General features: G+C 42.7%; 3 protein-coding genes across 3 annotated transcripts in view; 2 read left to right on the top strand and 1 right to left on the bottom strand.

The window, feature by feature from the left end:
• arrdc1b (arrestin domain containing 1b) overlaps nucleotides 1-6,278 on the top strand; it is a 33,341-nt gene extending 27,063 nt beyond the window's left edge. Inside the window, exons 4-8 of the mRNA XM_068729602.1 lie at nucleotides 516-670; nucleotides 1,010-1,192; nucleotides 1,458-1,634; nucleotides 2,035-2,500; nucleotides 3,497-6,278. Of these exons, the coding sequence (XP_068585703.1) occupies nucleotides 516-670; nucleotides 1,010-1,192; nucleotides 1,458-1,634; nucleotides 2,035-2,500; nucleotides 3,497-3,561 (1,046 nt within the window). The 3' untranslated portion in view covers nucleotides 3,562-6,278. The remainder of the gene's footprint in view (nucleotides 1-515; nucleotides 671-1,009; nucleotides 1,193-1,457; nucleotides 1,635-2,034; nucleotides 2,501-3,496) is intronic.
• Nucleotides 6,279-7,167: 889 nt separating this feature from the next.
• On the top strand, nucleotides 7,168-13,685 carry slc31a2 (solute carrier family 31 member 2). The gene is made up of 4 exons (XM_068729588.1): nucleotides 7,168-7,548; nucleotides 9,571-9,637; nucleotides 10,965-11,196; nucleotides 11,904-13,685. Exons 1-4 carry the CDS (start codon nucleotides 7,540-7,542, stop codon nucleotides 12,067-12,069), a joined length of 474 nt encoding a protein of 157 aa, XP_068585689.1. The 5' UTR covers nucleotides 7,168-7,539; the 3' UTR covers nucleotides 12,070-13,685.
• LOC137886897 (protein Niban 2-like) overlaps nucleotides 13,686-22,380 on the bottom strand; it is a 25,447-nt gene continuing 16,752 nt past the window's right edge. Inside the window, exons 7-14 of the mRNA XM_068729574.1 lie at nucleotides 19,963-20,067; nucleotides 19,700-19,862; nucleotides 17,960-18,147; nucleotides 17,451-17,606; nucleotides 17,063-17,176; nucleotides 16,739-16,846; nucleotides 16,256-16,367; nucleotides 13,686-16,131 (exon numbers count right to left, since the gene is read on the bottom strand). Of these exons, the coding sequence (XP_068585675.1) occupies nucleotides 15,215-16,131; nucleotides 16,256-16,367; nucleotides 16,739-16,846; nucleotides 17,063-17,176; nucleotides 17,451-17,606; nucleotides 17,960-18,147; nucleotides 19,700-19,862; nucleotides 19,963-20,067 (1,863 nt within the window). The 3' untranslated portion in view covers nucleotides 13,686-15,214. The remainder of the gene's footprint in view (nucleotides 16,132-16,255; nucleotides 16,368-16,738; nucleotides 16,847-17,062; nucleotides 17,177-17,450; nucleotides 17,607-17,959; nucleotides 18,148-19,699; nucleotides 19,863-19,962; nucleotides 20,068-22,380) is intronic.

The following is a 22,380-nucleotide window of genomic DNA, read 5'->3' as shown; positions in this document are numbered from 1 at the left end:
TTATCCACTCTAGACAAATGTGCAGGAATCAGTCTGAAAAGCTCCTTACCTCTTGTGACAGCTCTGATAGATAAGGACACAGATTTTTAGCTCTGTCCTCCCCCTACTATAAAAGTAAATCAATTTAAGCTTTTTCAGGAATTGCAACCTTTTATTAATTTGTAAAAACAAATTTCACTCAACAAATATACATTGCGATACCTTTGAACTGGAATTTATTTTCCTTATAGTATAATATATATAGTATAACTCCTTACTGTACCATACCGATGCATGAAGGTAACTGTAATGACATCTCTCTGTGTTAGTCGTGTTTAACTATTTAATTCTGAGCAGCATTTTGTATTTTTATGGGTTATGAAAGATGCAAAACACCTATTCCACATTTGAAAGTGATACCTTTTTTCAAACCTTTTGATTGAAAAATCAAACGTATGGGCTTTAGCGGTCCTTTCGCCCCAAAATATCAGTAGCTGTTCTCATTGTCCAAGTAACGTCTGCAATCCTCTCTTCAGTTGCTGTTCCGACTTCCTTTGAGGGACCCTTTGGGAAGATTATTTACCGCGTGAGGGCGGCTATCGACACGCCCCGCTTCTCTAAGGACTACAAAGCCCAGAGGCCCTTCTACCTGCTCAACCTGCTCAACCTAAATGAGGTGCCTGCCATTGAAGTAAGTGTTCGCAGCACAAGTTTCCCTACTTTTTGATAATCTCTCTGCTCGTTGTATGCTTAACAAACCTAAATGCTGCTCTAATGCAGAAACAGGAGGAGCAGAAGGGACGCATCTCTTTATTTGATCAGCGCTTGTCTCGGTCGAGGCTTATTTCATTTTATGGCAGAGCAGGATCTAATTCATTTTCTCCCCAACCTTCCCTGCATTACTCACTTATCATTCACTCTCTTCCCGACATGACTGTCAGAGTTTCCTGATACTCTGGAACTAAGCAGGGATAGATAATCAGCATCAGCCAACAACGCACTAACAAATGTTCATCCTGCGACTCCACAGCATCCGAGTTACGCTGTGACCACGAAGAAGTTCAGCTACCTCCTGGTGAAGACGGGGACCCTGATGCTGAAAGCTCGCAGTGACCTGAGGGGTTACATCCCCGGGCAGGTCATCAAGTTAGCCACTGAGATCCACAACAAGTCTGGGAAGGACACCGGATGTGTGCTGGCCAGTCTCATACAGGTAGATCAGTGAATATTATCAGCTAGAACTTCTTGCTGCAGTGAGTCATCTTTGGAAATATTGTCTCGCAAAGGCTTTCAGGTGTTCAGCGCAGAACGGGTGGAGTCGGGACAAAAAAGAAAATAGATCATGAAATCTCTCTATAGTAGTGAAATATAGTAATTTCTTGATCCGTTTCGAAGGAGACACTTTTCCTTCTAATAAGCTAGAGGCGGGTGAATCGGTTTGAAGTCACCATCGCATCTTTTTTGTGTCCGCGCACCAGAAAGTGACCTACAAGACCAAGCGGCCTGTGTTCGACCTGAGGACCATCGCAGAGGTGGAGGGAGCCGGAGTGAAAGCGGGAAAACATGCAGAGTGGAGAGAGCAGATCATCGTCCCTCCTCTTCCTCAGTCAGCACTGGCCGGCTGCAACCTCATAGACATCGACTATTTCATTCAGGTCAGTGTGTGTGTGTGTGTGTGTGTTTAGATGAATATTATTAAAAAAGACTTATCCTCTGAGCTTCCAAAGTTCATTATCTTCCGAAGTTGTGGAGCGTACTTAAAGGGCAACACTGTTTTTCAATGTTTGTTGTTTTTGTGTTCCTGCTGGCGCCTGCACACAATCAGAATATTTTAGATTTCAGAGCTTGTTGTTACTGTAAACACTGTAAAGCTAGATATACTCTACATTTTCACCTATTCTGGTTTATTTTCTGGCAGCCGGATGAATAATAGCATCGTATACTGTATGATAAGGATATCATAGTAATTATTCTCTTGGCTCAGTTGTAAATGTGTATAAAGTTCAAATCTAGTTGAGGCCTGTTCTCCCGTCACAAATCCTGTTTGTGTTTCAGGTGTCACTAAAATCTCCAGACGCCGTCGTCACTCTGCCCATCTACATTGGGAACATCGTCTTGAACTTGTCTCCGTCGAGGCCCATGATCTCCCGTCCAGACCACTGCGGCGCAACCGTCGCACCCGGTGCGGCGGGCGTGATGCCCAGTGCTCCGCCGGTGGAGGAGGAGGAGCCAGAGGAGGGGCTGTGTGCAGCCGGCGTGGCCAGTGAGGAGATTCCCACCAAGAGTCACTCTCAGCAGGATCCCTCAGGTCAGCCGGTCACCATGTCCCCCAGCGCCTTCAGCCACACACCAGGTGCGGCCCTTCCTCCGGGCCACAGACGGCCCGACGCGTCCGCTCCCCTGTTCTGTGTGTCCACCGGGGCCACCATACCTTTCTTCACCGAGGGAAATGTGACTCCCATCCCCACTTCCTGTTCTCTCATCCTCCCTCCAGAGTACAGCAGCTGGGACTACCCTCATGGTTAGTTCTTCGACACCGGCACACAGACAAACACATATGCATACAGGGAGACACAAGGCAGCAGATTGGTTTAATGGGCAATTAAATAGTTATGTCACCCCTATCACAGTCAGTGCTTTGGAATGTCTTTTTTATGTTTTCACCTCAGTGAATTCAAGCGATGAATTGTCTGAAGTTCAATCTCTGAAACCAGATAAACCCTGGCTGGTGTTGAGCCAAGAGTCGTCTCTTGCAGTATTGTTATCATATGTCCTTATTATAGGTAAACCTTAATAAGACGAACACATGAATTCTCACAATCACGTGGCCCACATGTCACATATAAACAATCATACACCAACGTTTCATTGTCCACCCACCACAAATCCTGCCAAACTCTGTAAGGCAGCTTTCCACTCATGCAAAGGTCCTGACTATTCCCAAACTTTGTTGCTGTTTGCCATTTGAACAGCTCTCACAAGCTTTAACAAGCCCACAACATTAGTTCTTGTCTGAAACTGAAACGACAGCTCTGTTGAGCGACAATGCTAAGCTTGAAACTGTGTATTGGTAATGCTGGAAACACCTCGGTACGTTAAGTGCTCTTGAATGCACCCTCGGCCAGTGAGTGAAGACAGACACGTTTACATTTGACATGGAAACAAGTGAGGGATGACCTAACACTGCAGGTGCTTCTGAGTTCATTTAATGTGGTTGCTGAAGCATTCACAGTTGAAACTCAATAATCCTATAGCATGTAATCTATTAATTTTATAATAACCACAGAGTAATGCCATGATTATTACAGAAACCCATGTTCACTCTGTCATGTCAAAGCTGAAAAGTGTCAAAAGCACGTTCAGAATCACATTTCAGATAGACTGATGAACCCTATGTGACAAATCCACTGACTTACAGTGATACTTTAGTAGTTACTACAGAACAGAGGCTAGGAGCAGAGGCAGGACTTCAGCTCTATCACTGACTTTATTTTTCTTCTGCCTTTGTGCGTTACAGAGCCCCCACCCACTTACGAGGAAAGCTGCAGTAGCGCCGACTCCAGTTTCAACAGTAGACAGTAGAGAAGAAGCAGGTGATGAAGCATCATCACCCACTCCTGTCTGCATTCGACACTCTCGACTAATCGGTACAGAGACACGGCGGGTTACAGAGGATGGGCGATAACTCCACCCCCAAGAACACCCCAAAGATTGTTTCTTTGTCCTTGAATAAGTAAAAAAAAAAGAAAAAGGGATCATATCTTATATTGAATATAAGTTTAATTTCTCGTGTCTCATCAGGTAGAGTCAGACCGAACGGGTGAACATCACTGTGCCTAAAAGAAGTATTTTGGATCATCACACAGCATTTCCAATATTCGGTGATTGGACCTGTTTCTTTCATGGGGCAGAGTTAAATCTGTTTTGTTCTTCCAATCAATTTTTGCATCTGTGATGCCTTGAAAATTATTTTGGCCTACTGAAGGCTCATGTTTGACGAGATCCATCGCTGGCCTTTTTTTTTTTTTTTTAAGTCTTGTTCCAGCTGTGCACTTGTTATTGTGGTCCACCGCTGTCCTCAGCAGCAGCAGCAGCAGCAGCAGCAGCAGCAGCAGCAGCAGCAGGGCAGAGATGTCTAAAGGATAACTCATTACCAGAGGTTGTGGTTTGTCTAGTTTAACTAGTTACAAAACCCCAGTGTGTAGGATTATCTGTGATTATAGCATCTTAACAATACCACTAGAAGAGTCCAGTCAGAACTTGTTTGAATCACACATATTGGCTTTAAAGACAACTAGAGTCTCAGCAACACCTCTCAGTTGTGTAACTGAAACAGAGGTAGCAGTAAAAAACAACAACAAAAATAACTTACTGAAGTGAGAATTTGTATATTTTCTAGCATTGCTAATATTGACGTAACTGACTGGAATATTTATATAATAAAAAATGTTTTACTTAAATTTGCATCTAGACAAGATATGTTATGTTGAGAGAAATGAAACACATAGAGTGTGCTCTGATCTCTTTTTTGGAAAGATTGATTATCTTAGATTAAAATATATACATATATAATATATATACATATACATACATATGCATATCTTTGGACTGCCACCATGTGCTGTTGCCTCATACCACTGAGAGGTTTTGCTTTGATACCAGTTTTGTATTCAGAGGACAGTTTATCTGCAGATGAGGCTCATTTCTCCTGCAGCTGGATGTGATGACTGCAGTGAAGACTCAGTCTATCTCTGCCCTCTTGTGGCCGTCACTGGTACAAACTTATCTCAAACTCCTCTTGAAAGTGCAACTTAACATGATCAGCCATGCAAACTTAAAAATACTTCACTGAGTCCCTGCTTCTGAGATGCACCAAGTGAGGTCTCACGTTTGAATTGTTTGTTGAGCAGAACGGACAAATTGAGGTTTGGAGATGCGTGTTGTGTTGAGATGTGATGCAGGTGTTTCAGTCCGAGATTATACGTTGTTGTTGTTTTTTTCCTGTCTGTTGCCTTAACGTTCTTTTAGTGTTACGTCCGTGAGATGAGAGCGCTCTGAAATTTCAGCCGGTGCAGATGATAAACATACATTATGCACAACACAGCACTTTTTAGTATTTGCATGGATTTCTGAGTGTACGTCGTGTGTGTGTGTGTGTGTGTGTGTGTGTGTGTGTGTGTGTGTGTGTGTGTGCGTGCGTGCGTGCGTGCGTGCGTGCGTGCGTGCGTGTCAAACTCAACTATTTCAAATTGATTTGTGATCCAGCGCCTGTGTTAAATTTCCAGTTAGAGACATTTTCTTTGCCTGTGTATAAGGGCTGGGAGATAATTCCACACTTGTATCTTTCAGTCTGACCTTTTGATCTGATCTCATCATGTTATCACTCCCCAAATGCCTCCTGTCCAAATTAGCTCAACTTAACTCATCAGCCTTTATTATAAACTAACCAAGAGTTTGATCTCATGTAATTCATAAGAGTAGAAGACAATTCAAAATAGTTCTGTTTCTTTGGATTCTGAATGTTTGTGTGACTTTTGACGTGTTTGTCTTATTTGACCACTTTTTAGTACAATCTCAAAGTCTTGTGAATTCAGAAGACAAAAACATGTCGACTCCTGACCGCAGATCACGTTGCCAAGTGTTTTCCAGAATTTGTATTTTATTTTGTGAGACACGTCCGCTCCGAGATTTTCCACAGACAAACAGCTGTAACTGTTGAAAACCTGACAGTCCCCCAAACCACGGTGTCCTGGCTCTACATCATTGTGAATGCATGCCTTAAACAATCTGGATTCCCACCACCTCTTACAGGAGCTCGTGATGGACGTCGGGATGCGCAGCTCTTCCTTGGTTTTGTCTCCTGTGGACTGTGCTTAGTGCACCTGATGTATACAAATGTAGCTTTTAAAAGCAGTGAGGACACTGGACCGTAGACCTGTTTTTATTCTTGTTTTAGAAAATATGTGCAATTCCTCTCATCTCTTAAGAATGCTGCAGCACCAACTCCCTGAAGTCATTTCACGCTGCCTTTAATCAATCCCGATTTTGTTTAATTCCTCTCCATCAAAAGGTACGATAGCTTTATGAAGCTCCAATTGTTCTTTGTTTTGTTTTTTTCATTCTTTTCCCCTCACATATTGATGAGTGGTGTCTGGTTTTGTATTTTTCTACTTGTTAAACTGTTTACAGGTGCGTATGCAGACACTTATAGTAGCACCTCAATCAGTAAATGTAATATTTCAGCATACAGTGAAGAATCAGTTGTACTGTACAGTATAACAATAAAGATATACAACGTGTTTTTGTTGTTTATGTCAGCAGAGTCGGCTTTGTTGTTCTGACAAAGGAACATGCTTCCAAAACTAATTTTAGTTTTCTTTTAAGAAACAGTGAGCGTTATAGCACCTTTCAACAACAAGGCAGTTAAAAGTGCATTACATAAGAGCAAACATTTCTATTTGTTTACACTTAAAACAGCTGAAATAACATAAGGACACCGCTGATCTAGAGCTAAGTGTGATCTTTCTTGAAAATACGTGTCAAACCACAGGAATCCTGGTGAAGGGTTCCCAGTTGTCCCAAAAAAGCAGTAGAAGCTGTTGCAATGGTGACTACAATCAAAAAGAAGTCGGGATAAAGATGTGTGCAGAGGATGAGATGACAGGCAGCTGCCACACAGCATTTTGATTTAAACTGCAGAGATGTATTTTAAATAAATAGATGAGAAATAGAATGATTTTGCAGTTTAAATGTAGGACATGAAATTTAAGTTTTAATAACTTTGTAGTCCTAGAACAGAGCAACTGGTTAAGGGCTCTCTGCAAAACAACAGTACAAAGTATAACAATAAACAATATGGTATGTGAAAATTCTCCCAAATGTAAATATTATACCTGTTAAGGATTAAGATTTGCCATACTAATGTCATGTTTTGTTTGTTAACATGATTTTCCGAATAAAAAAAAAATATGATAGTTACATCAAAGTGACCTTACAATAAGTATAACTTGTCGTTATCTCTCTCCACTAACAAGCCTCCTTCCAGAAACAACGTGTTTGCTTACGGTGCAAGTTTTAAAACGAGTAGCCGAAAAGCAACGAATGCTTTCGGCTACCTCCGTCCATCACGTGATCCAAGTAATTGTGTGGAGTAAACAACGAAAGATTCGATGTGCACATGCGTAGCATTTCGACCATCTCTATCGACTACATTTACAATGTTAGCTAAACATTGGTTATAATGGTCAGTTGTACCCACCCTGCTCGATGTGGACGATGCTATTTGAGTTTCCCAGCAACTTTAATCACCGTTTCGATTGTCTAGTTGGGTCCTCGTTCCAAGAGGCTTAAAAACTCAACTACCCGTCAGCCCTCGGGGTTTTTGTCCGGAGTCAGGAGGCTGCCTCGTTCTGCTGCTACTGTGGGACATTTGAGAAATGGCTCGTACTTGACTGCACTTGTGCAGCAACTCTACCCCGGGCCGTGGGTCGTCAGCGATGGGAAACCTGTCGTGAATAACCACAGAAACTGCGGCGTTAGCCTGCGCTCAGCAAGTTCACCATGATGTCCGTAAGTGGGGTCTTTGTAGTTTGTCACATTTTGAATTAGAACTATTTCTCTACATGATACAGTGTGTCGTTGAGTCAGTCAGTGTGTGGGGACATGTGGTGTGGACTTAAGGGAGCAGCAGTAAACCTAGAGGATCATATTGAATATGTTTAAATTGTTGTCCCACATGGAGAGTTGGTGAGGAGTTTAACGGTAAAGTCTGCTCGAACAGATCTGTGACTCCTTCAGTCTACTTTTAAAAAGTCTGGCCGAAAACACTCACGTATCACACATAACTCTTAAATCAACAACCTTAATAACTCACTGTGTTGTTTCTTCTACTACTACTAATACTACTACTACTACTACTACTACTACTTTTATTTGCTTTGACTCAGCTGGACAGCAAATATTGTTAAAATATAACTTGGCTTGATCGCATCATCAAGTTATTTAGCAGCTGTCATCTCAGCTCTCGCAATTGCGTTGAACCTTTTATATGTCAAGCACGCTAAAAGACTCGCTTTGCAAGTTTGATCGCATTCGCTAGTAGTGACATGAACAGCTGCATGTGGCACATTGGAAACACAAGTTATAGTGTGGGCTTTGGAAACCTCTGGGCATGCATGTAAAGTGCGTGCGGGCCACAGCATGCACAAGTATCCGTGCTGTCATTGGGAGAAGTGCACCGAGTGTCTGCAGTAGAAACATTGTCTTCTCTGTTGGCAATCTCAACATAGTCCTGGTTAAGTGAACAAATAGACTATCTGGATCTCTCAAGCGCTTTGGAAGATAAGCTCACAATGATCACTGTGCCTGGCCTCCAGGCGGATTGGTGACTCAAGTTGTCTATATTTGACTTTCTCTGTAATGTTTCTTGCTGCCTCAAAGGTTTCTGTCCTCTTGTTGACAGTATTTTGGTTCTGCTTATAGACTTTGAGACGTTTATATTTAATTCTGCAAGTTCACGAGTCTCCATTTCAGTCATTTGACGAGTTTCTGCAGGACCAACACGGTGACCTCACTAAAACGACGTCTGACAGAGCAAAGAAACCCAAGGAGTCAAACTATCGGACGAGTTGTTGTAAACATCCATCACAGTTTACAGGTCAACTTCCTGACCCTACAACCTGTCTGACCAACTCACTGCTCGTTTATATTATTATATTAGCTTGACGACCATTTGATTAGTGGACTTGGGACATGGAGGTTGCAGGTTCCATGTAGACCTTCACCGGTTGTGCAGCTGGTGAGAGACGGTCATGTTTGGACCGATGGTGAATTAGCAGGAGAGAGGAGGAAAGAGCCCGGCAGGGACCGTTCCAGCAGACTCGCTAACAGACGCACTCGTAGAGTGCATTCCTGTTGTCAGTCTCAGGTCGAGCAGAACAGAGCAGGCTTTTGTTGGACAGTACGTCCTGTAATTGTTGGGCAAGACCTGCTGAATAGATATTTGTTCGGAACAGTTTAAATTCCATTTTCTTCTCTCATTGGTAAAAGGAATCCCAAAAATGACATGTAGAACAGAGGGGGTTTTGAGTAAGGGCATAAAAGATGGAAAATATTTAGTTAATTCTGCAAAAAAAGAATCACCTGTTTCACACAATAGAAGTGTGTTTCTTCGTGTTTTCTTCATGCATTTATTTTACTGTTCTTTTTAACGATGCCTGTTGTTTATTATATTTAAGTATTTTATTCAGAAACATTTATAGTTGAGAAATACCTTTTTATTATGCTGAGGCTCTGGGTTGTATTCTTTTCATGAAAAGTAAGAGAGAGGAGAGGAGAGCTTGCTTGCATCTGTAATCAAAGACGTTCTGAGTCATTGCACCAGGAGGGGAGAGGACTGATCTCAGAGCAGTGCAGTAGCTCTCAGTCTCACATGAGTGGTCTTGGTGAAAGAGGCTGAGGTCAGCAGTGTTGTAACTGCATTTATTATGTTTCTCAGGATTTGGACCGTTTCTTTTTTAAAACATAATCATAACCAGTGGAGCACACACAGCCTTGTAGAGTCTTTAATATTTTTCCCATTTCTTCCTTCAGATGACTTTTGGGGTGTCGAGCAGCGTGACACTGCTGTTTGATTTCTGGGATGTGCACGGGCCTGTAGGTAAGGTGCAAATGTCAAACAGCATCGTCACTGTTACGCTGTGTCAACAGACATCACGAGGTGTGTGTGTGTGTGTGTGTGTGTGTGTGTGTGTGTGTGTGTGTGTGCGTGTGTGCGTGTGTGCGTGCGTGCGTGCGTGCGTGCGTGCGCGCGCGCGCGCGCGCGTGCGTGCGCGTGAACAGGAATGTTCCACTGGAAACCTATCGTTCAAAACAGTAAGCTTGAAAAGTTGGTAAGGATTTTCTTTGAGGAGGGGAGTATCAGTCACCAGTGGATGGTTGATAACGTTGACCTGGTTTCATTGTAAAATATTAACCAGAACATTGGTAGAGACTTCAAACCACTGCTGCAGTATTATATATATATATATATATATATATATATATATATATATATATATATATATATATATATATATATATATATATATATATATATATATAATTTTTCTTCAGTACTAGAACCTGACCAATGGTGGGATTTTGAAATAGCCAATATAAATACTTCAGAGTTAAAAAAACAAAACAAAATCAAATTTCTTTTAGTCTTAAGCATCTCTCAAATTTCATTACATTACAGTCATTTAGCAGATGCTTTTATCCAAAGCGACTTACAATAAGTGTATTCAACACAGGTATTCAAGAGAACTACTAGTCACCAGAAGTCATAAATGCATTTCCTGGCTTACACAATAATCTAAGAGCATGAACCAGAGCAAAAGTACAGTGCAGAAACAAACGAATACAATAAGTGCAACAAACCAAATACGAATACAATAAGTGCAACAAACCAAATACGAATACAATAAGTGCAACAAACCAAATACGAATACAATAAGTGCTGATCTAGATATCGTTTTTAGAAGGGTGTGTTGACCCAGGCCTTTTTTTCCTCTAACTTTATATTTTTGAACGTATATGAAGTAGTTTCTGATATATGTGATGATGAATAGGATATGTTTATAAATAGCATGTATGTTTGATGTTAGAAGTATGTTTTTCATGTACTTTATGTTCTTTAATTAATTGTTCTGCGATGGTCTTATCACCCGGGTTTTTTGGATGAACCACGCCTGCCAGCATAGAGCTTGTTTGCTCTTATTATTGTTTCATGCATTGTTTGCAAGCTGTATTAAAGAAGGTGTGGCACTGGTTCACACCTTTCAAACTGTTTGACCTGACCAAGACCCAAGTAGGAATCCAAACAGTCATTACTACGTTTTTTTGTGGCACGGAGTAGTGTGCAGACTGTTTTTTGGTGACACTGAGTTCGGCTGCAAGTTGTAATAATATAATATAAAGTATATCTTATGTGTCTTCGTCTCCAGGGATGGTGCTGTCGGTGTTCGTGGTCTTGCTGCTGACGGTCTTCTTCGAGTTGCTCAAGGTAGTGAAGGTGCGGTTGGGGAGTAGCTCTGAGCTGGCTCATCCCCAGCGTCTGTACGTGGCCCCTCAATCCTTAAACAGCGACAGCATCTCGGCCCTGGAGGGCAGCAGCCCCTCTGAATCCTCGCTGACCCCCATGGAGGAGCCCCCTCTGGCTCCAAACACCAGAAACCGGTCAGGTCCCAGTAAACATCCAAAATGTACAATGTGATCATTTTGTCTTTTCTCTAGATTTTTTTTCTATGTAAATTTAGATGTAAATAATGGAATGTAAGATAATACTAAAGAAAAAAAATAATTAAAATGTCCTATCAAATCATGACAAACTCATCTTCTCTCTTTTTTCTTAATGGTGGTAATGGGCCTCCGTAGAAAGTCAACCTGAAATTGTGTAAAATGTAAAAGCAGTTCTAATCTTTCTGCTTCCTCGAGTCTGATCCAGTTTGGTTTTTGTGAAATCAAACGCGTAGAGTTCAGTGAGTGTTTAAGGGTACGTCGTTTGGCTGCGCCATTGCAGTAATTCCTGAGCTTCGTCATTCCGCTGCTTCCTGTCGTAGCTGTGTGTGGGTGGTCTGCTTTGTGAGCTTGCGTTTATCTGTGCACCTCCACACACACACACCCACTGAGTTCTGTATTTCTCACACACGACATGGATGTGAAACTGAACATTGACCTCCTTTTCTGTTAAATGGTTCAAGTGTCACATATTCTGTTACAATGATTGAACCCAAAAACAACATGTAGCCTAAATCCTTGACTACCAAGACGCATAGCATCCTGACAGACTGCTTTCTTACTATTATACTGAAGTATTTAAGGCAGTGATCCTCTCGTATAGCTCTACTTGGTGTAACTCATGTATTCCTCTGTTCCCTCTGCAGCTGGCTGCTGCATGGTATCCAGGCAGTGCTCCACATGCTGCAGGTGTCTCTGGGCTACATGCTGATGCTGTGCGTCATGTCCTACAACACCTGGATCTTCATCGGGGTCATCGTGGGCTCTGTCATCGGTTATTTCATCTCGTTCCCTCTCCTGGGTCAAATCTGATGGTATGGACAGTTCAGAGGATGTTTATTTTCAAGGGGAGGAGCAGGGTGGGGGGGGGGGGGCATGAAAGGTGAATTCCTTGTATGCTAATGAATAAGCTGCACAATACTAACTCGCACTACTGTCGCATAGAACTCATGTAGATGTGAGAACGGAAATGTCCGTGCACAGAATCATTCTGATTGTCCGTTACCGGCGTCAGTCTTCTGTCTCTCTTTGGTTTGTGGCCGCGGTACTCAGTGGTTAAAGGGACTCGATATGATATTCAGAGCATTAATATAGCAAAAAAACACTACTTGCTATGTGAATATAGTGAATTGAGCAGAGAAGGAAGTCCCTCTCCAGCTGTCTGTGTTGTAATCCAATATTCTCTGGGCTTTGTTTACATGGCCGGGCCGGGCTCGCGTGCATGTTAGTGCACGTGAGCGCGCCCCGCTGGCTGGCTCATGCACTGCACTCATACTGCGGTTCCCCTTCAGGTAAACACTGTTAGCTCCGTCGGCACCGTAGCCGTCGCCGTGTTGATAGCCGTGTGGAGGCAAAAGATGTGAAAACAAAGTTGTAACGTTGGACTTTGACCATCAATAAGTATGATTTCATATTTTTTGAGGCTTTTGTTTTACGTTAAAGGGACATAATGTTCCGTTTCTGAGGCATGGTCTTGCTTATTTTCTTAAACGGTAAACATCTGAGAGAGCGATGCATATGGAATTTGCCTTTCAGTCTCCGGGGGGTGGGTCGTCCACAGAGGTACAACCCACATCAGTGATGGGGGTCATACATGGCTCGTGGCATATTACTGTTGTTTTTTATGGTTTCCTGGTCAACCTTGACAGACCTTTTAAACTACTACAGTTTTTTTACTAACTGGCTAACTAACAATTAAAGGTGTTATGACACTAAGGATGATTTTTAAAAAGAATTAGATTTTCATGAAGATTTCTCTGCCTTTTGCGGTGTGTGTGTGTGAAACCTTAAAGCAGACTCTCTTGGAGCTGAGATTCACAGACAGACATCATAAGACAAGGCTCAGATGAAGGAAGTGAATCATGTGCTAACTTCTCTATTGTGTCATCTTGGTTCATTGACAGTCATTCTCAAGCGTATGTCATTTACGATCATGTGGTTCTGTGGCAATCAATGAGGAACCTTGAGGCTGACATCTCGGGTGTTTTCTGTTCGGGTGTGAGCTTCTTCTCTTTTGAAACGCAGTATTTTAACACTAAACATAGAAGTTGCGCTTCTCACACCAATCGGACATGTTTTGCTGGGTACTGGGTCTTAGGTATGAATCTAAATGCAGCAAAATCAAAATGTGCCTTGGATACAGAGTCAATAGGACACTGACTTTATAATATTGAGAGAAAGAGGAATCGCAACTCTTCTCAGCAATGAAGGTCAGGTTGCAGCTTGCTCTTGTGACTACAGAACAGATGGCACGAAAGTAAAAGTGACGCTGACACCAGAAGATGTAGGAACACTTGTACGGCTTCAAAGTTTCCCTTCATTTTCTGGAAAGAAACTGATATGCAACTGCAAATTCATCAAAAAGGCACCTGGAAAGGACAGTGTAATTTGATACTTTGGTTCTAATAAAAAATGAAGATGTAAAATGATATATTTGTACTTTTATTTATTTACATACTTTAATTCCACTTCTGGTCCCCCGTACTTTCAGTATTTCATGTCTATTTGTCCTGGAATAGTGTTCTCCTTTCATTTCCTGTTTGTTTCAAAAAGTATTTTTTTATTTTTATTGCTGGAGATGTAGATCCAAATACAGTAACCAAAAGCAACACATACCTCTATGTTTCATATTATCAAAAGAACAAAACAGACAGAATAGACCCCGTCCGCCCGAGGAGTATAGTAAAATAAAAATAACATGTCTCGTCGGATTTGACATCCTGTTATTCTAGTTTTGTGGAGTTTTATCATTTTTGAACCTTGAGAGAGCCCTGTGTCATGTCACGATTTACAGTAACCAACACTATTTCCTTAACGTGAGCAATGTCCTCCACAAGATAAGTATCGGTGATAAAGTCGCTTATCTTTTCATTTTAGAACACAAATAAGGATGTAAAACTCTTGTAAAGCCACGTCATCCAAACAACATTAATATTAATAAAAAATACCCAGATTTAAAATGTGAATTAAATTAGAAAAGATTGGGTTCAAATAGAAAATTGTCACTGTTGTTTGATTTAATGTACTTTACCATTAAGTTAAAAAAACAATATCAGTGAAATTTGCTCAACAAGTTGACATTATGAATCTCCCTCATAATCAAACACAGAGAGCTCCGTCTGGTTGCAAGTTGCATGAAACTCCGACAAGTTAAAGATACATTATTTACTGTATCCTGGTCATCTGCGCCCACAAGCAAAGTGACGAGAACCGATGAATTCTGGTTGTTTCGTTGTCAAAAAGATTAAAAAACATCCAACTTATCAAATCACAGTGGAAGTGCCAATCATTCCTGACAGATTGTACTAAATATCTGGTGTTGAAACATAAAGGCCATTTGCGAATACAGGAAAAGCTTTCAAAGAACAGACTACGTTGGAAAATTGCATTTCACAAAAATAGATACTGGTATTTAAAAAAATAGCAGTAAAACAAATCCCCTCACAGCATCTAAAGGCTGATTGTAGCACCCCCTGCTGCCCATGTAGAGGCGGTGATTATTAACTTGATACATCAAGCAAAAAAATGTAGGCCTGATTTACAGATATAACACAACTTGAAAACATTAATAACTTAGATGTAGTTGTTGTTTCGAGTTTACTTTATAAAAAAAAAAAAAAAGAAAAAAAAAAGGATTACCACTTTAAAAATCCCTGATCCTTGTGATGGACCATCAACCTGTTAACATAGCATAAAGGAGCAGATATGAAAGCCGGGTCAAACACAAAATATGACGAAACTTTGCAACGAAATCCACTAAGCTGCATAGAAAGGAACCAATCACCAAATTAAAAAATAAGTCGAGGGGAGGCTGGGAGTGTGCAATATCAACGACAATACGCTTTGACTTAAACCTTTAAATACAGTCCTTCGCTCCTCTCCTTTTAAATGTGATGCACACTTTTTTTTTTTTTGCCGAACCTTCCAGTTTTAGAGTCATGTTTGGAGAATTGTCTTCCTACGCCAAAACCACTTCCACTTCTACGGGGTCGATTACTTTGTCCTCTCCGTCCACACCGTTTGTGATTGGCTGAGGCTCAGCTTCATCCGGCCCCACATCGGTCGGTGACTGAAAGCCACTGTCGTTGTGAGAGCCGGAGTCTGAAGCCGGTGGTGGCGCTGGCGACGACTCATGATCTGATTCTGCCGCGGAGACCTCAGCAATCCTTTCGCTGTCCTCTTCCTGCACCGCTATCTCTATTTCCTCGATGGCGTTCTTGATGACTGCTTCGTCCTGATGCTCCTCATCGGCTTCCTGCTTCTTGCTTCCGATCAGCTGCTGGACCATTGTCTGCGTGGACGTCTTGTCTCGCAGAGATTTCCTGGGGAAGTTGTCCACCATGGTGGTGACGTGTGTCACATCCTCCTGCACCCCGTCCTCCCAGGTGACGGTGCCTGTGGTCGGCGCCGTCCCATTGGTCATGTTGCTCTGGTTCTCCTCTGACACGGGAAGCGCCACCTTCACCACTGGATTAATCAGGTCTCTGATTTCAGTCACGCTGTCAGGAGACATGGGTTCCTCAAGCGGGCCTAGGTCTTCCTTATCCTCCTCCCGGTCCTCTTCTATGCCCTCAGACAACTCATTATCCTCCTCGGGGATAAGATCCACACCGGGGACCTCCAGGCAGGACTCGAAGGGCAGAGGGACCCCGTCCAGCTGGATCATGGACACCACCTGCCTGCGTCGGTTCCCAGAACCCCTTCCTTCAGATAAACCGCCACCAACGGAGCCCTCCGGCTCATCGCCCCCAAATTTAGTAGCCCAGTCCACCTGAGGGGTTTCTCCGAGCAGGTGCAGGTTGGGATCGCTGTTGGTCAGAATGATGCTGTCCCTGTAAAGATTGTGTCTCCTCTGGACGGCTGCCTCCTTCACAGCTGGACAACGAAAGCAAACAAGACAAATCAGTCACTGTGTTCACAAGAAGGTAAGATAACTTGATGGAATTTAGAACCATCACTACTATTGCCATATCATTTCTAAATCTTGTGTGTCCCTCACCCATCATTATGTCCTTGGAGACACACTGCAGCACCAGCTCCTCATACATGTTTTCCACCAGCAGGAAACGGGCGAAGTCCTCGAAGATCAGCTCTTTGAAGCGAGGCAGCTCCTGGTGGGAGGAGGGTGCAAGGATGAGCTTCAAATATCAGACGACTGATTGCATTTCTGATCTTTTCAGTAGGCATGCAACCCTGTATTACTTCTGTGTGCTCATTTTTTTGTTGCACAAAGTTGGCAGAAAACACAAAAACAAAAAGTCTTGGGAGTTTTAAAGAAGTGTTCAGCTGTTTTTATTTGTTATGGGAATTTCTAATTATGACTTTAGTTTCTGGACCTAAGTACATTCAGAGCACAGTGGGAGCACCAGGTGGAAAGAGTCACACTACCGTCGGGACATATTGTACACTGTAAAGCATGCAATTTAAAGAGAGTCAAAGTGTTAAGAAAGGGTGATTTGAGGCTAGTTTGCGTGATACTCACAGGTGAGCAGGATGGCGAGAGCTGCTGCAGCATGTATGGGATGATGATCTGCAGCAGAGCCTCTCTGAAGAACTTCTTGCGCACCGTGCTGCTGTCATGATCATATTTCTGACAGGGAAAGACCAGAAACACCCGTAGAGCTCAGTGACACGGTAACATAGTCACATCTTCCAACATTTCTTTCAGAGTCCCTCTGGAGATTATTGAAATAGACAGCACATCCATATACTTTCTGACTAAATAAACCTAAAGATAAGGTTATGGATATTTGAAAAATACGTACTGTTCATCTACTATACTCTGTTTTTCATTTTCCTGTTTTACCTTGAGAACCCTGTCCTGGCATCGCTGGATGGTCTTGCACATGTCATCTTCTCCCTGGGTCTCTATAGACTGGTTGAGCAGCTGCTCAAATGTGTAAACTGCGTTGTCCATTTGCTGTCAATAAAAAAAAGTTTCAAGTTAGACAGTAGCATAAGAAACCAATTGATGCTGGTAGTGGCAGTAAACCCCAGCTCACTGTTTATCTTCACAAATTGTTGTACTCTTTTTGTCCAGCAGGTGTAAGTAGAGGCTTTGCCACAAGCAGGACAGGCTGCGTCTTGTCTTACAAGGGATTAGGGAGTGCGTGCTTTCAGGCCTCCACACGCTACTTCGAGGCATTCTGATTCATTGTGTCATATCAGAGAAAACTGTTGCCGTTGCGCCTTACCTCCCTCATGAGGATCTGAGTCCTGCTGACGAACACCGAGGGGTTGGCGACGTCGAACCTCTGCTGCAGCCCCTCCAGATTGAGCTGCTCCACCTTCTCATAGCAGCTCTGCATCTTCACCGGGTGGAAGGCGAGCATGGACAGCTTCTCCATGTGCTGAGGGGGAGAGACGGAGATAAGGAGGTGAGAATTATATGACCGGAACCGAGAAAGAGGTTGAGTTGACTGTTCAAAGTCCTTCGAGGGCGGCTGAGGAGACTCCATGACTACTATGTTTAATATGAATGAGGGTCAAAGTGACAAACCCACAGCGAATGAATGGTCCTCAGCAAAACAAACCAAAGGACAGTGACAACACCCTCCTTCCACATTACCTTGGTTATCAAACAACTCCTGTAGACTTGTGATGTTGCGTTACTATGAACCGTGTTAACACTTCCTCACAATAATTCATGCACAGAAACAAAAAAAGGGAAAAAAATATTTGCAGTCAGCAAAACATGACTCACTTCTCCCAGTACGTCTTTCCCCCCTCCGTTGAGCGAGTTCTTGCTGACCTCCACCAGCTCCCTGAAGAAAACCTCCCTGACCTCGGAGAAACCCCGGCTGGTGGGCTCCATCAGGGCCTCCAGGATGGAGCTGATGTAGGGCTGGACGTTCGTCCGTAGGAGCTGCTCCGCCTTGGGCAACACCAGAGCTGCATGCCAGCAGCGACCCACAGAGGACGGAAGAAAAGATCACATTCATGGTTAGTTGCTGCAGCTTGTAAACACACTACGGTCAGGAACAATGCAAATTAGTCAGAGTTGCCGTGTTGAAATGGTTGGTATGTATGACGTTCAAGTGAAATCACTTCAACGGAAGCCCTGCACATTTCGCCTGACTCTCAGATGGGCCTACACCCAACTGTTGGAAAGGTAACCTTTCGTTTAAAAGGAGCCAACCGAAGGAAATTCACGGCTTGGATTACCAGTCTCTAACCTCTGCGTTCTCCTCATGTAACGTGAGCCAGCATGACTTTGCTCAGCTGACTCATAGTTTTGAGTCGTATTCGTGGGATAAAGTCAGAAACGGCCCATATATGGCAAGTGATGGAATGCAGTTCTGCCACTTCAGCTCAATGGCAAACAGTACACATGAAAGATGTGAGCAGCCTGCGCCAACACATTTGAATAGAGAGCTGGCAGGCTCTCCGCTCAAAGGCTGGGTGCTCCGGTGCTGAGTGAGTGACGGAGGAAAAGACTTAAGTGCAAAGCTTGAGCCGAGAGGAGAAAGTGCAGAGTGAACAACAAGAGCAGGAAAATGTCAGATATGGAGGCAGGTTTGGTTACAGAGGAAAAGCCCCGTTTGTGCCAAATGACGGAAACTTGAGCAGTGTGGCGTTATTCACTGACCAATAATAGCTGTGGCAAGAATCCCCGAACCAAAGAAAACAGTAAACAGTGAAAGTGGACAATGAAACGACCACTGGAGGTCGGGAAGATCATGTTACACGGCCCCAGGAGCAGCGAGTGAACCGAGTTGTTTTTGCACAACATGTTGGGCATGTGTAAGTGGGCAAATGTAAGGTGGTGTTCAGTTAACAGTAGATTCAAATATGCAACCAAAAGTTAAACATTTCTCTCTGTCTTTTTGTTATTCCGTCGCTCCTTTACACCATTGCTCTAATTGTTTCCCTGGATCTTACTTTGTTTAATAAATCCATGTTAGACTGGAGTCCTTGTATGACTCTTACTCATACAGCTATCCACAGCTGTGATACTGTACATAAGTATCAATGTTTTAGTTGGTTTTTTTAACAGTGCACAACATCCCAGTTTGCTTGGTTTTAGATATGTACAGGTAAAACGTAGGTGTCTGGGTTCAATTTGGGCTCAATTTGGCTGAGAAGTGCATTTCAATGACTATATATCAATGTGTAGTTTGGACGTGGTTTGAATGCTTTCAGCATGATGGTTATGCATTGTGCACAAATAAACTTTAAAAAACACATTTAACCAAATATAGTTGTGCACCTGTGAACAGAATATTTATGTCTACCCAATGGTGGGAACTATTTTCTCACCGCAAACTGCTGGGCAATGCAAAAGGTACGTTAGCATCACTGTCTGTGGTGTGGCCCTAAAATATTCAACATGTAGAGCGAGATGCATCTTGGGCTGTCTGCCTCATGTTTACAGCCTAAACATGAATGGAAAGCAGCGTGAAACATGATTCATTTTGACTGTAGCATGTAGATCTTTGGTCACCTCGCATCTTGTTGCTGACATGCTCTTTGGACGCGATGATCTGGTCCATGTCGGTTCGCAGTCTGGCGTCCAGCGGAGCTGTCTGGGCCTCACAGTCTTCGACCAGTGCTACATACTGGCCGGCGGTCTGAGACGACACCTGCTTGTACACTGCATCGGAGATCTGGATGGAGGGAGTAGTTCAAAGACATGAATTGGTTTGGGACTCTCCTGTGTTTGTACGGCATGTCTGCAGTGCACTGTACAGTGTGACTGGAACTCACCAGCATCCAGTGCCTCTGCCTCTGCTGCATCTTCCCCCTCAGGCGAGGTGCAATAACGCCTCTCAGCTCCGGGTGGAGGGTCTCCATCACCAGATTAGCAAGAATCTGTGCACACACACACACACACAATATATTTCTGTATTTACACACTTTCAGTAATTCATTTTATATTCTGTGGAGTTTTTTTTAATTTCTCAATTAATTAAAATAAAGAAAATTTCTTAGGTTGTAATAAATCTGACTGAAGTGTATTGGATTGATTTCCACCTAATGGTCCTATTAGTTCATACTGTGAGCTGCAAAGGTCAGTATTACCATTTACAATTATAGTTATTTTGGGCCAACTGGAAATTTTCACACTAGAGGTGTTGTCAAAAAAACAACCAATATCCTCCACCCAAAGAAAAACAAAAATAAACCTTAAAAAAGAGGAGCCTCTTTCCTTGGTGGCTACATGGAAACAGTGGGGCGATTGATACACAGCTGGATACAGAGAGGCAGGAAAGCTGGCTGTAGTGGCACTGTCCTCACACACACACACACACACACACACACACACACACACACACACACACACACACACACACACACACACACACACACACACACACACACACACACACACACACACACACACACGGAGCTAGGCTCAACTCCATGACGTTTTAATGAAGCTAAAATAACATTTGGTGAAACGTGTTGCTGCCCAGTACTGAACGGCTGAGACAAAAGCAGTGCAGATTTTTTTCCACACAGAAGAACAGCCAAGCTTGACAAACAACGGGTGTATTGTACTTTGTTTGCCTAAAGGCTTGTTTGTCTGGAAGTACTAAATGAAATGCATTGGTGGCTGTGACTTGTTCTTATGATGCTTCAATTTAGTCTGTGTCATTTTTAACATCTATCTGGATACCATCAACATTTTAAAAGGCCATAAAAACTGAGCTTTAATGAAAAATATACTTTTTTTTCCTTTTTTATTAGCATCACTTAATGTCTACACTGGATAGCTTATTGTGCCACATTTTTGTATCTTTATCAGCTTTACATTTTGTTTTCTAGTCAACGTTTTTTAAGGTAAAATAAATGAAAACAGCACGCTGAAAGCGCTCGATCACTCTACATGTCATAGCAGAGTAAACACAGGTGTAAATGATCAAAATGAATGTGGTCCCATTCTATTTAGTGTGTCACAGCCATTCCAGTGAGCCCACATGCACAAAACCAGGGCCCTGGCCCACCTAAATGGAACAGGACCATGATGAATGTTATTTATCACACCAGTGCTTAAAATGGCTGCTGTGAAAAGGGCCTACTTAACACACTTTTCTTAAAAATGCAGGCTTTTTATACCACCCACTGGGTCCATTTATCTGCTATTGAAAAAGCTCTGCTTTAAACACGTTGTGATACCTTTACCGTCGTTAATGTAGCAATTCATAGCCAACAGCAGGAGTGTTTAGTGGAAGAAATCTGTGTGTTTGAGCCTCGCTCATCTGTTGGTTGGTTCACTTGTTAGCCTCAAACAACGCTAGTTGCTGGAGTCTTTCCTGTCTTCCTGTCTTCCCGTCCTCCGCTTGAGACTAAAGCGACTGCGCTTCACAATCGCATCACTGAGGTAAGTGTTGTCCAATGTTACTTGTGTTGTCCTACAGAACGTTGCCACTAAACCGTTTGTAAGTTGGTGCTTATGTCAGTCAACTGTGAGGCTAATGCGCCTTTTTCACAGCAGACATCATTTACACTAATTTCATCATTTACACCTGTGTGTTTCCTACATGTCAAAATGTCTTCCATTGGAAAAAGGCCTTTTTGCTTGTGTCTCATGTCTTGTTATCAGCTGGCTGTTCAACCTTGCTAGGTGTTTATCTTTCTGTTTGTGGACTGATTTTGTCAACTCGATAGTGTGCAGTAGAGATCAGTATTGTGTGATTCCCATCGCTGCAAGATGGTCTCTTCATTGTTCTCCTTGTCGTTTTGTGGGCACACTTGCCTTCATGCACTGTTTAGTGTTATATGTATAATGAATAATATTCATGTTTGAGTATTAGGAATGTTTTGGGTTGATTTGGTCTCGCTGGTTTTTGTCTGGCAGTGTTTCTTCTTAGCTCAAAACTTTGTAACCTGGCTTTCGGAATATAAACATGATTGTTGTCACAGTAGTCACATTCACCTAACACATGCTTTTATTGTGACACCTTGTTTTACTACCAATTATATTAAAACAGCTGAGCTCTAGTACTGTGGTTTTCCCTGCAGGATTAATAAAACGCAGAACTACGTGCCCATGCCTGGAACCGGACTCGCACAGAGTGACTGTGAGGCACTGGCAGGGGACTGAAAGAGACTCATTCAGAGGGGAGGTGTGTGTGTGTGTGTGTGTGTGTGTGTGTGTGTGTGTGTGTGTGTGTGTGTGTG

This window comes from Cebidichthys violaceus, unplaced genomic scaffold (genome assembly GCF_023349555.1).
Source record: "Cebidichthys violaceus isolate CVI_PGR_0920_01 unplaced genomic scaffold, fCebVio1.0.p SCAF_102, whole genome shotgun sequence".
In the NCBI taxonomy this organism is placed as follows: Eukaryota; Metazoa; Chordata; class Actinopteri; order Perciformes; family Stichaeidae; genus Cebidichthys; species Cebidichthys violaceus.
This window is presented reverse-complemented; position numbering and strand designations above follow the sequence as displayed.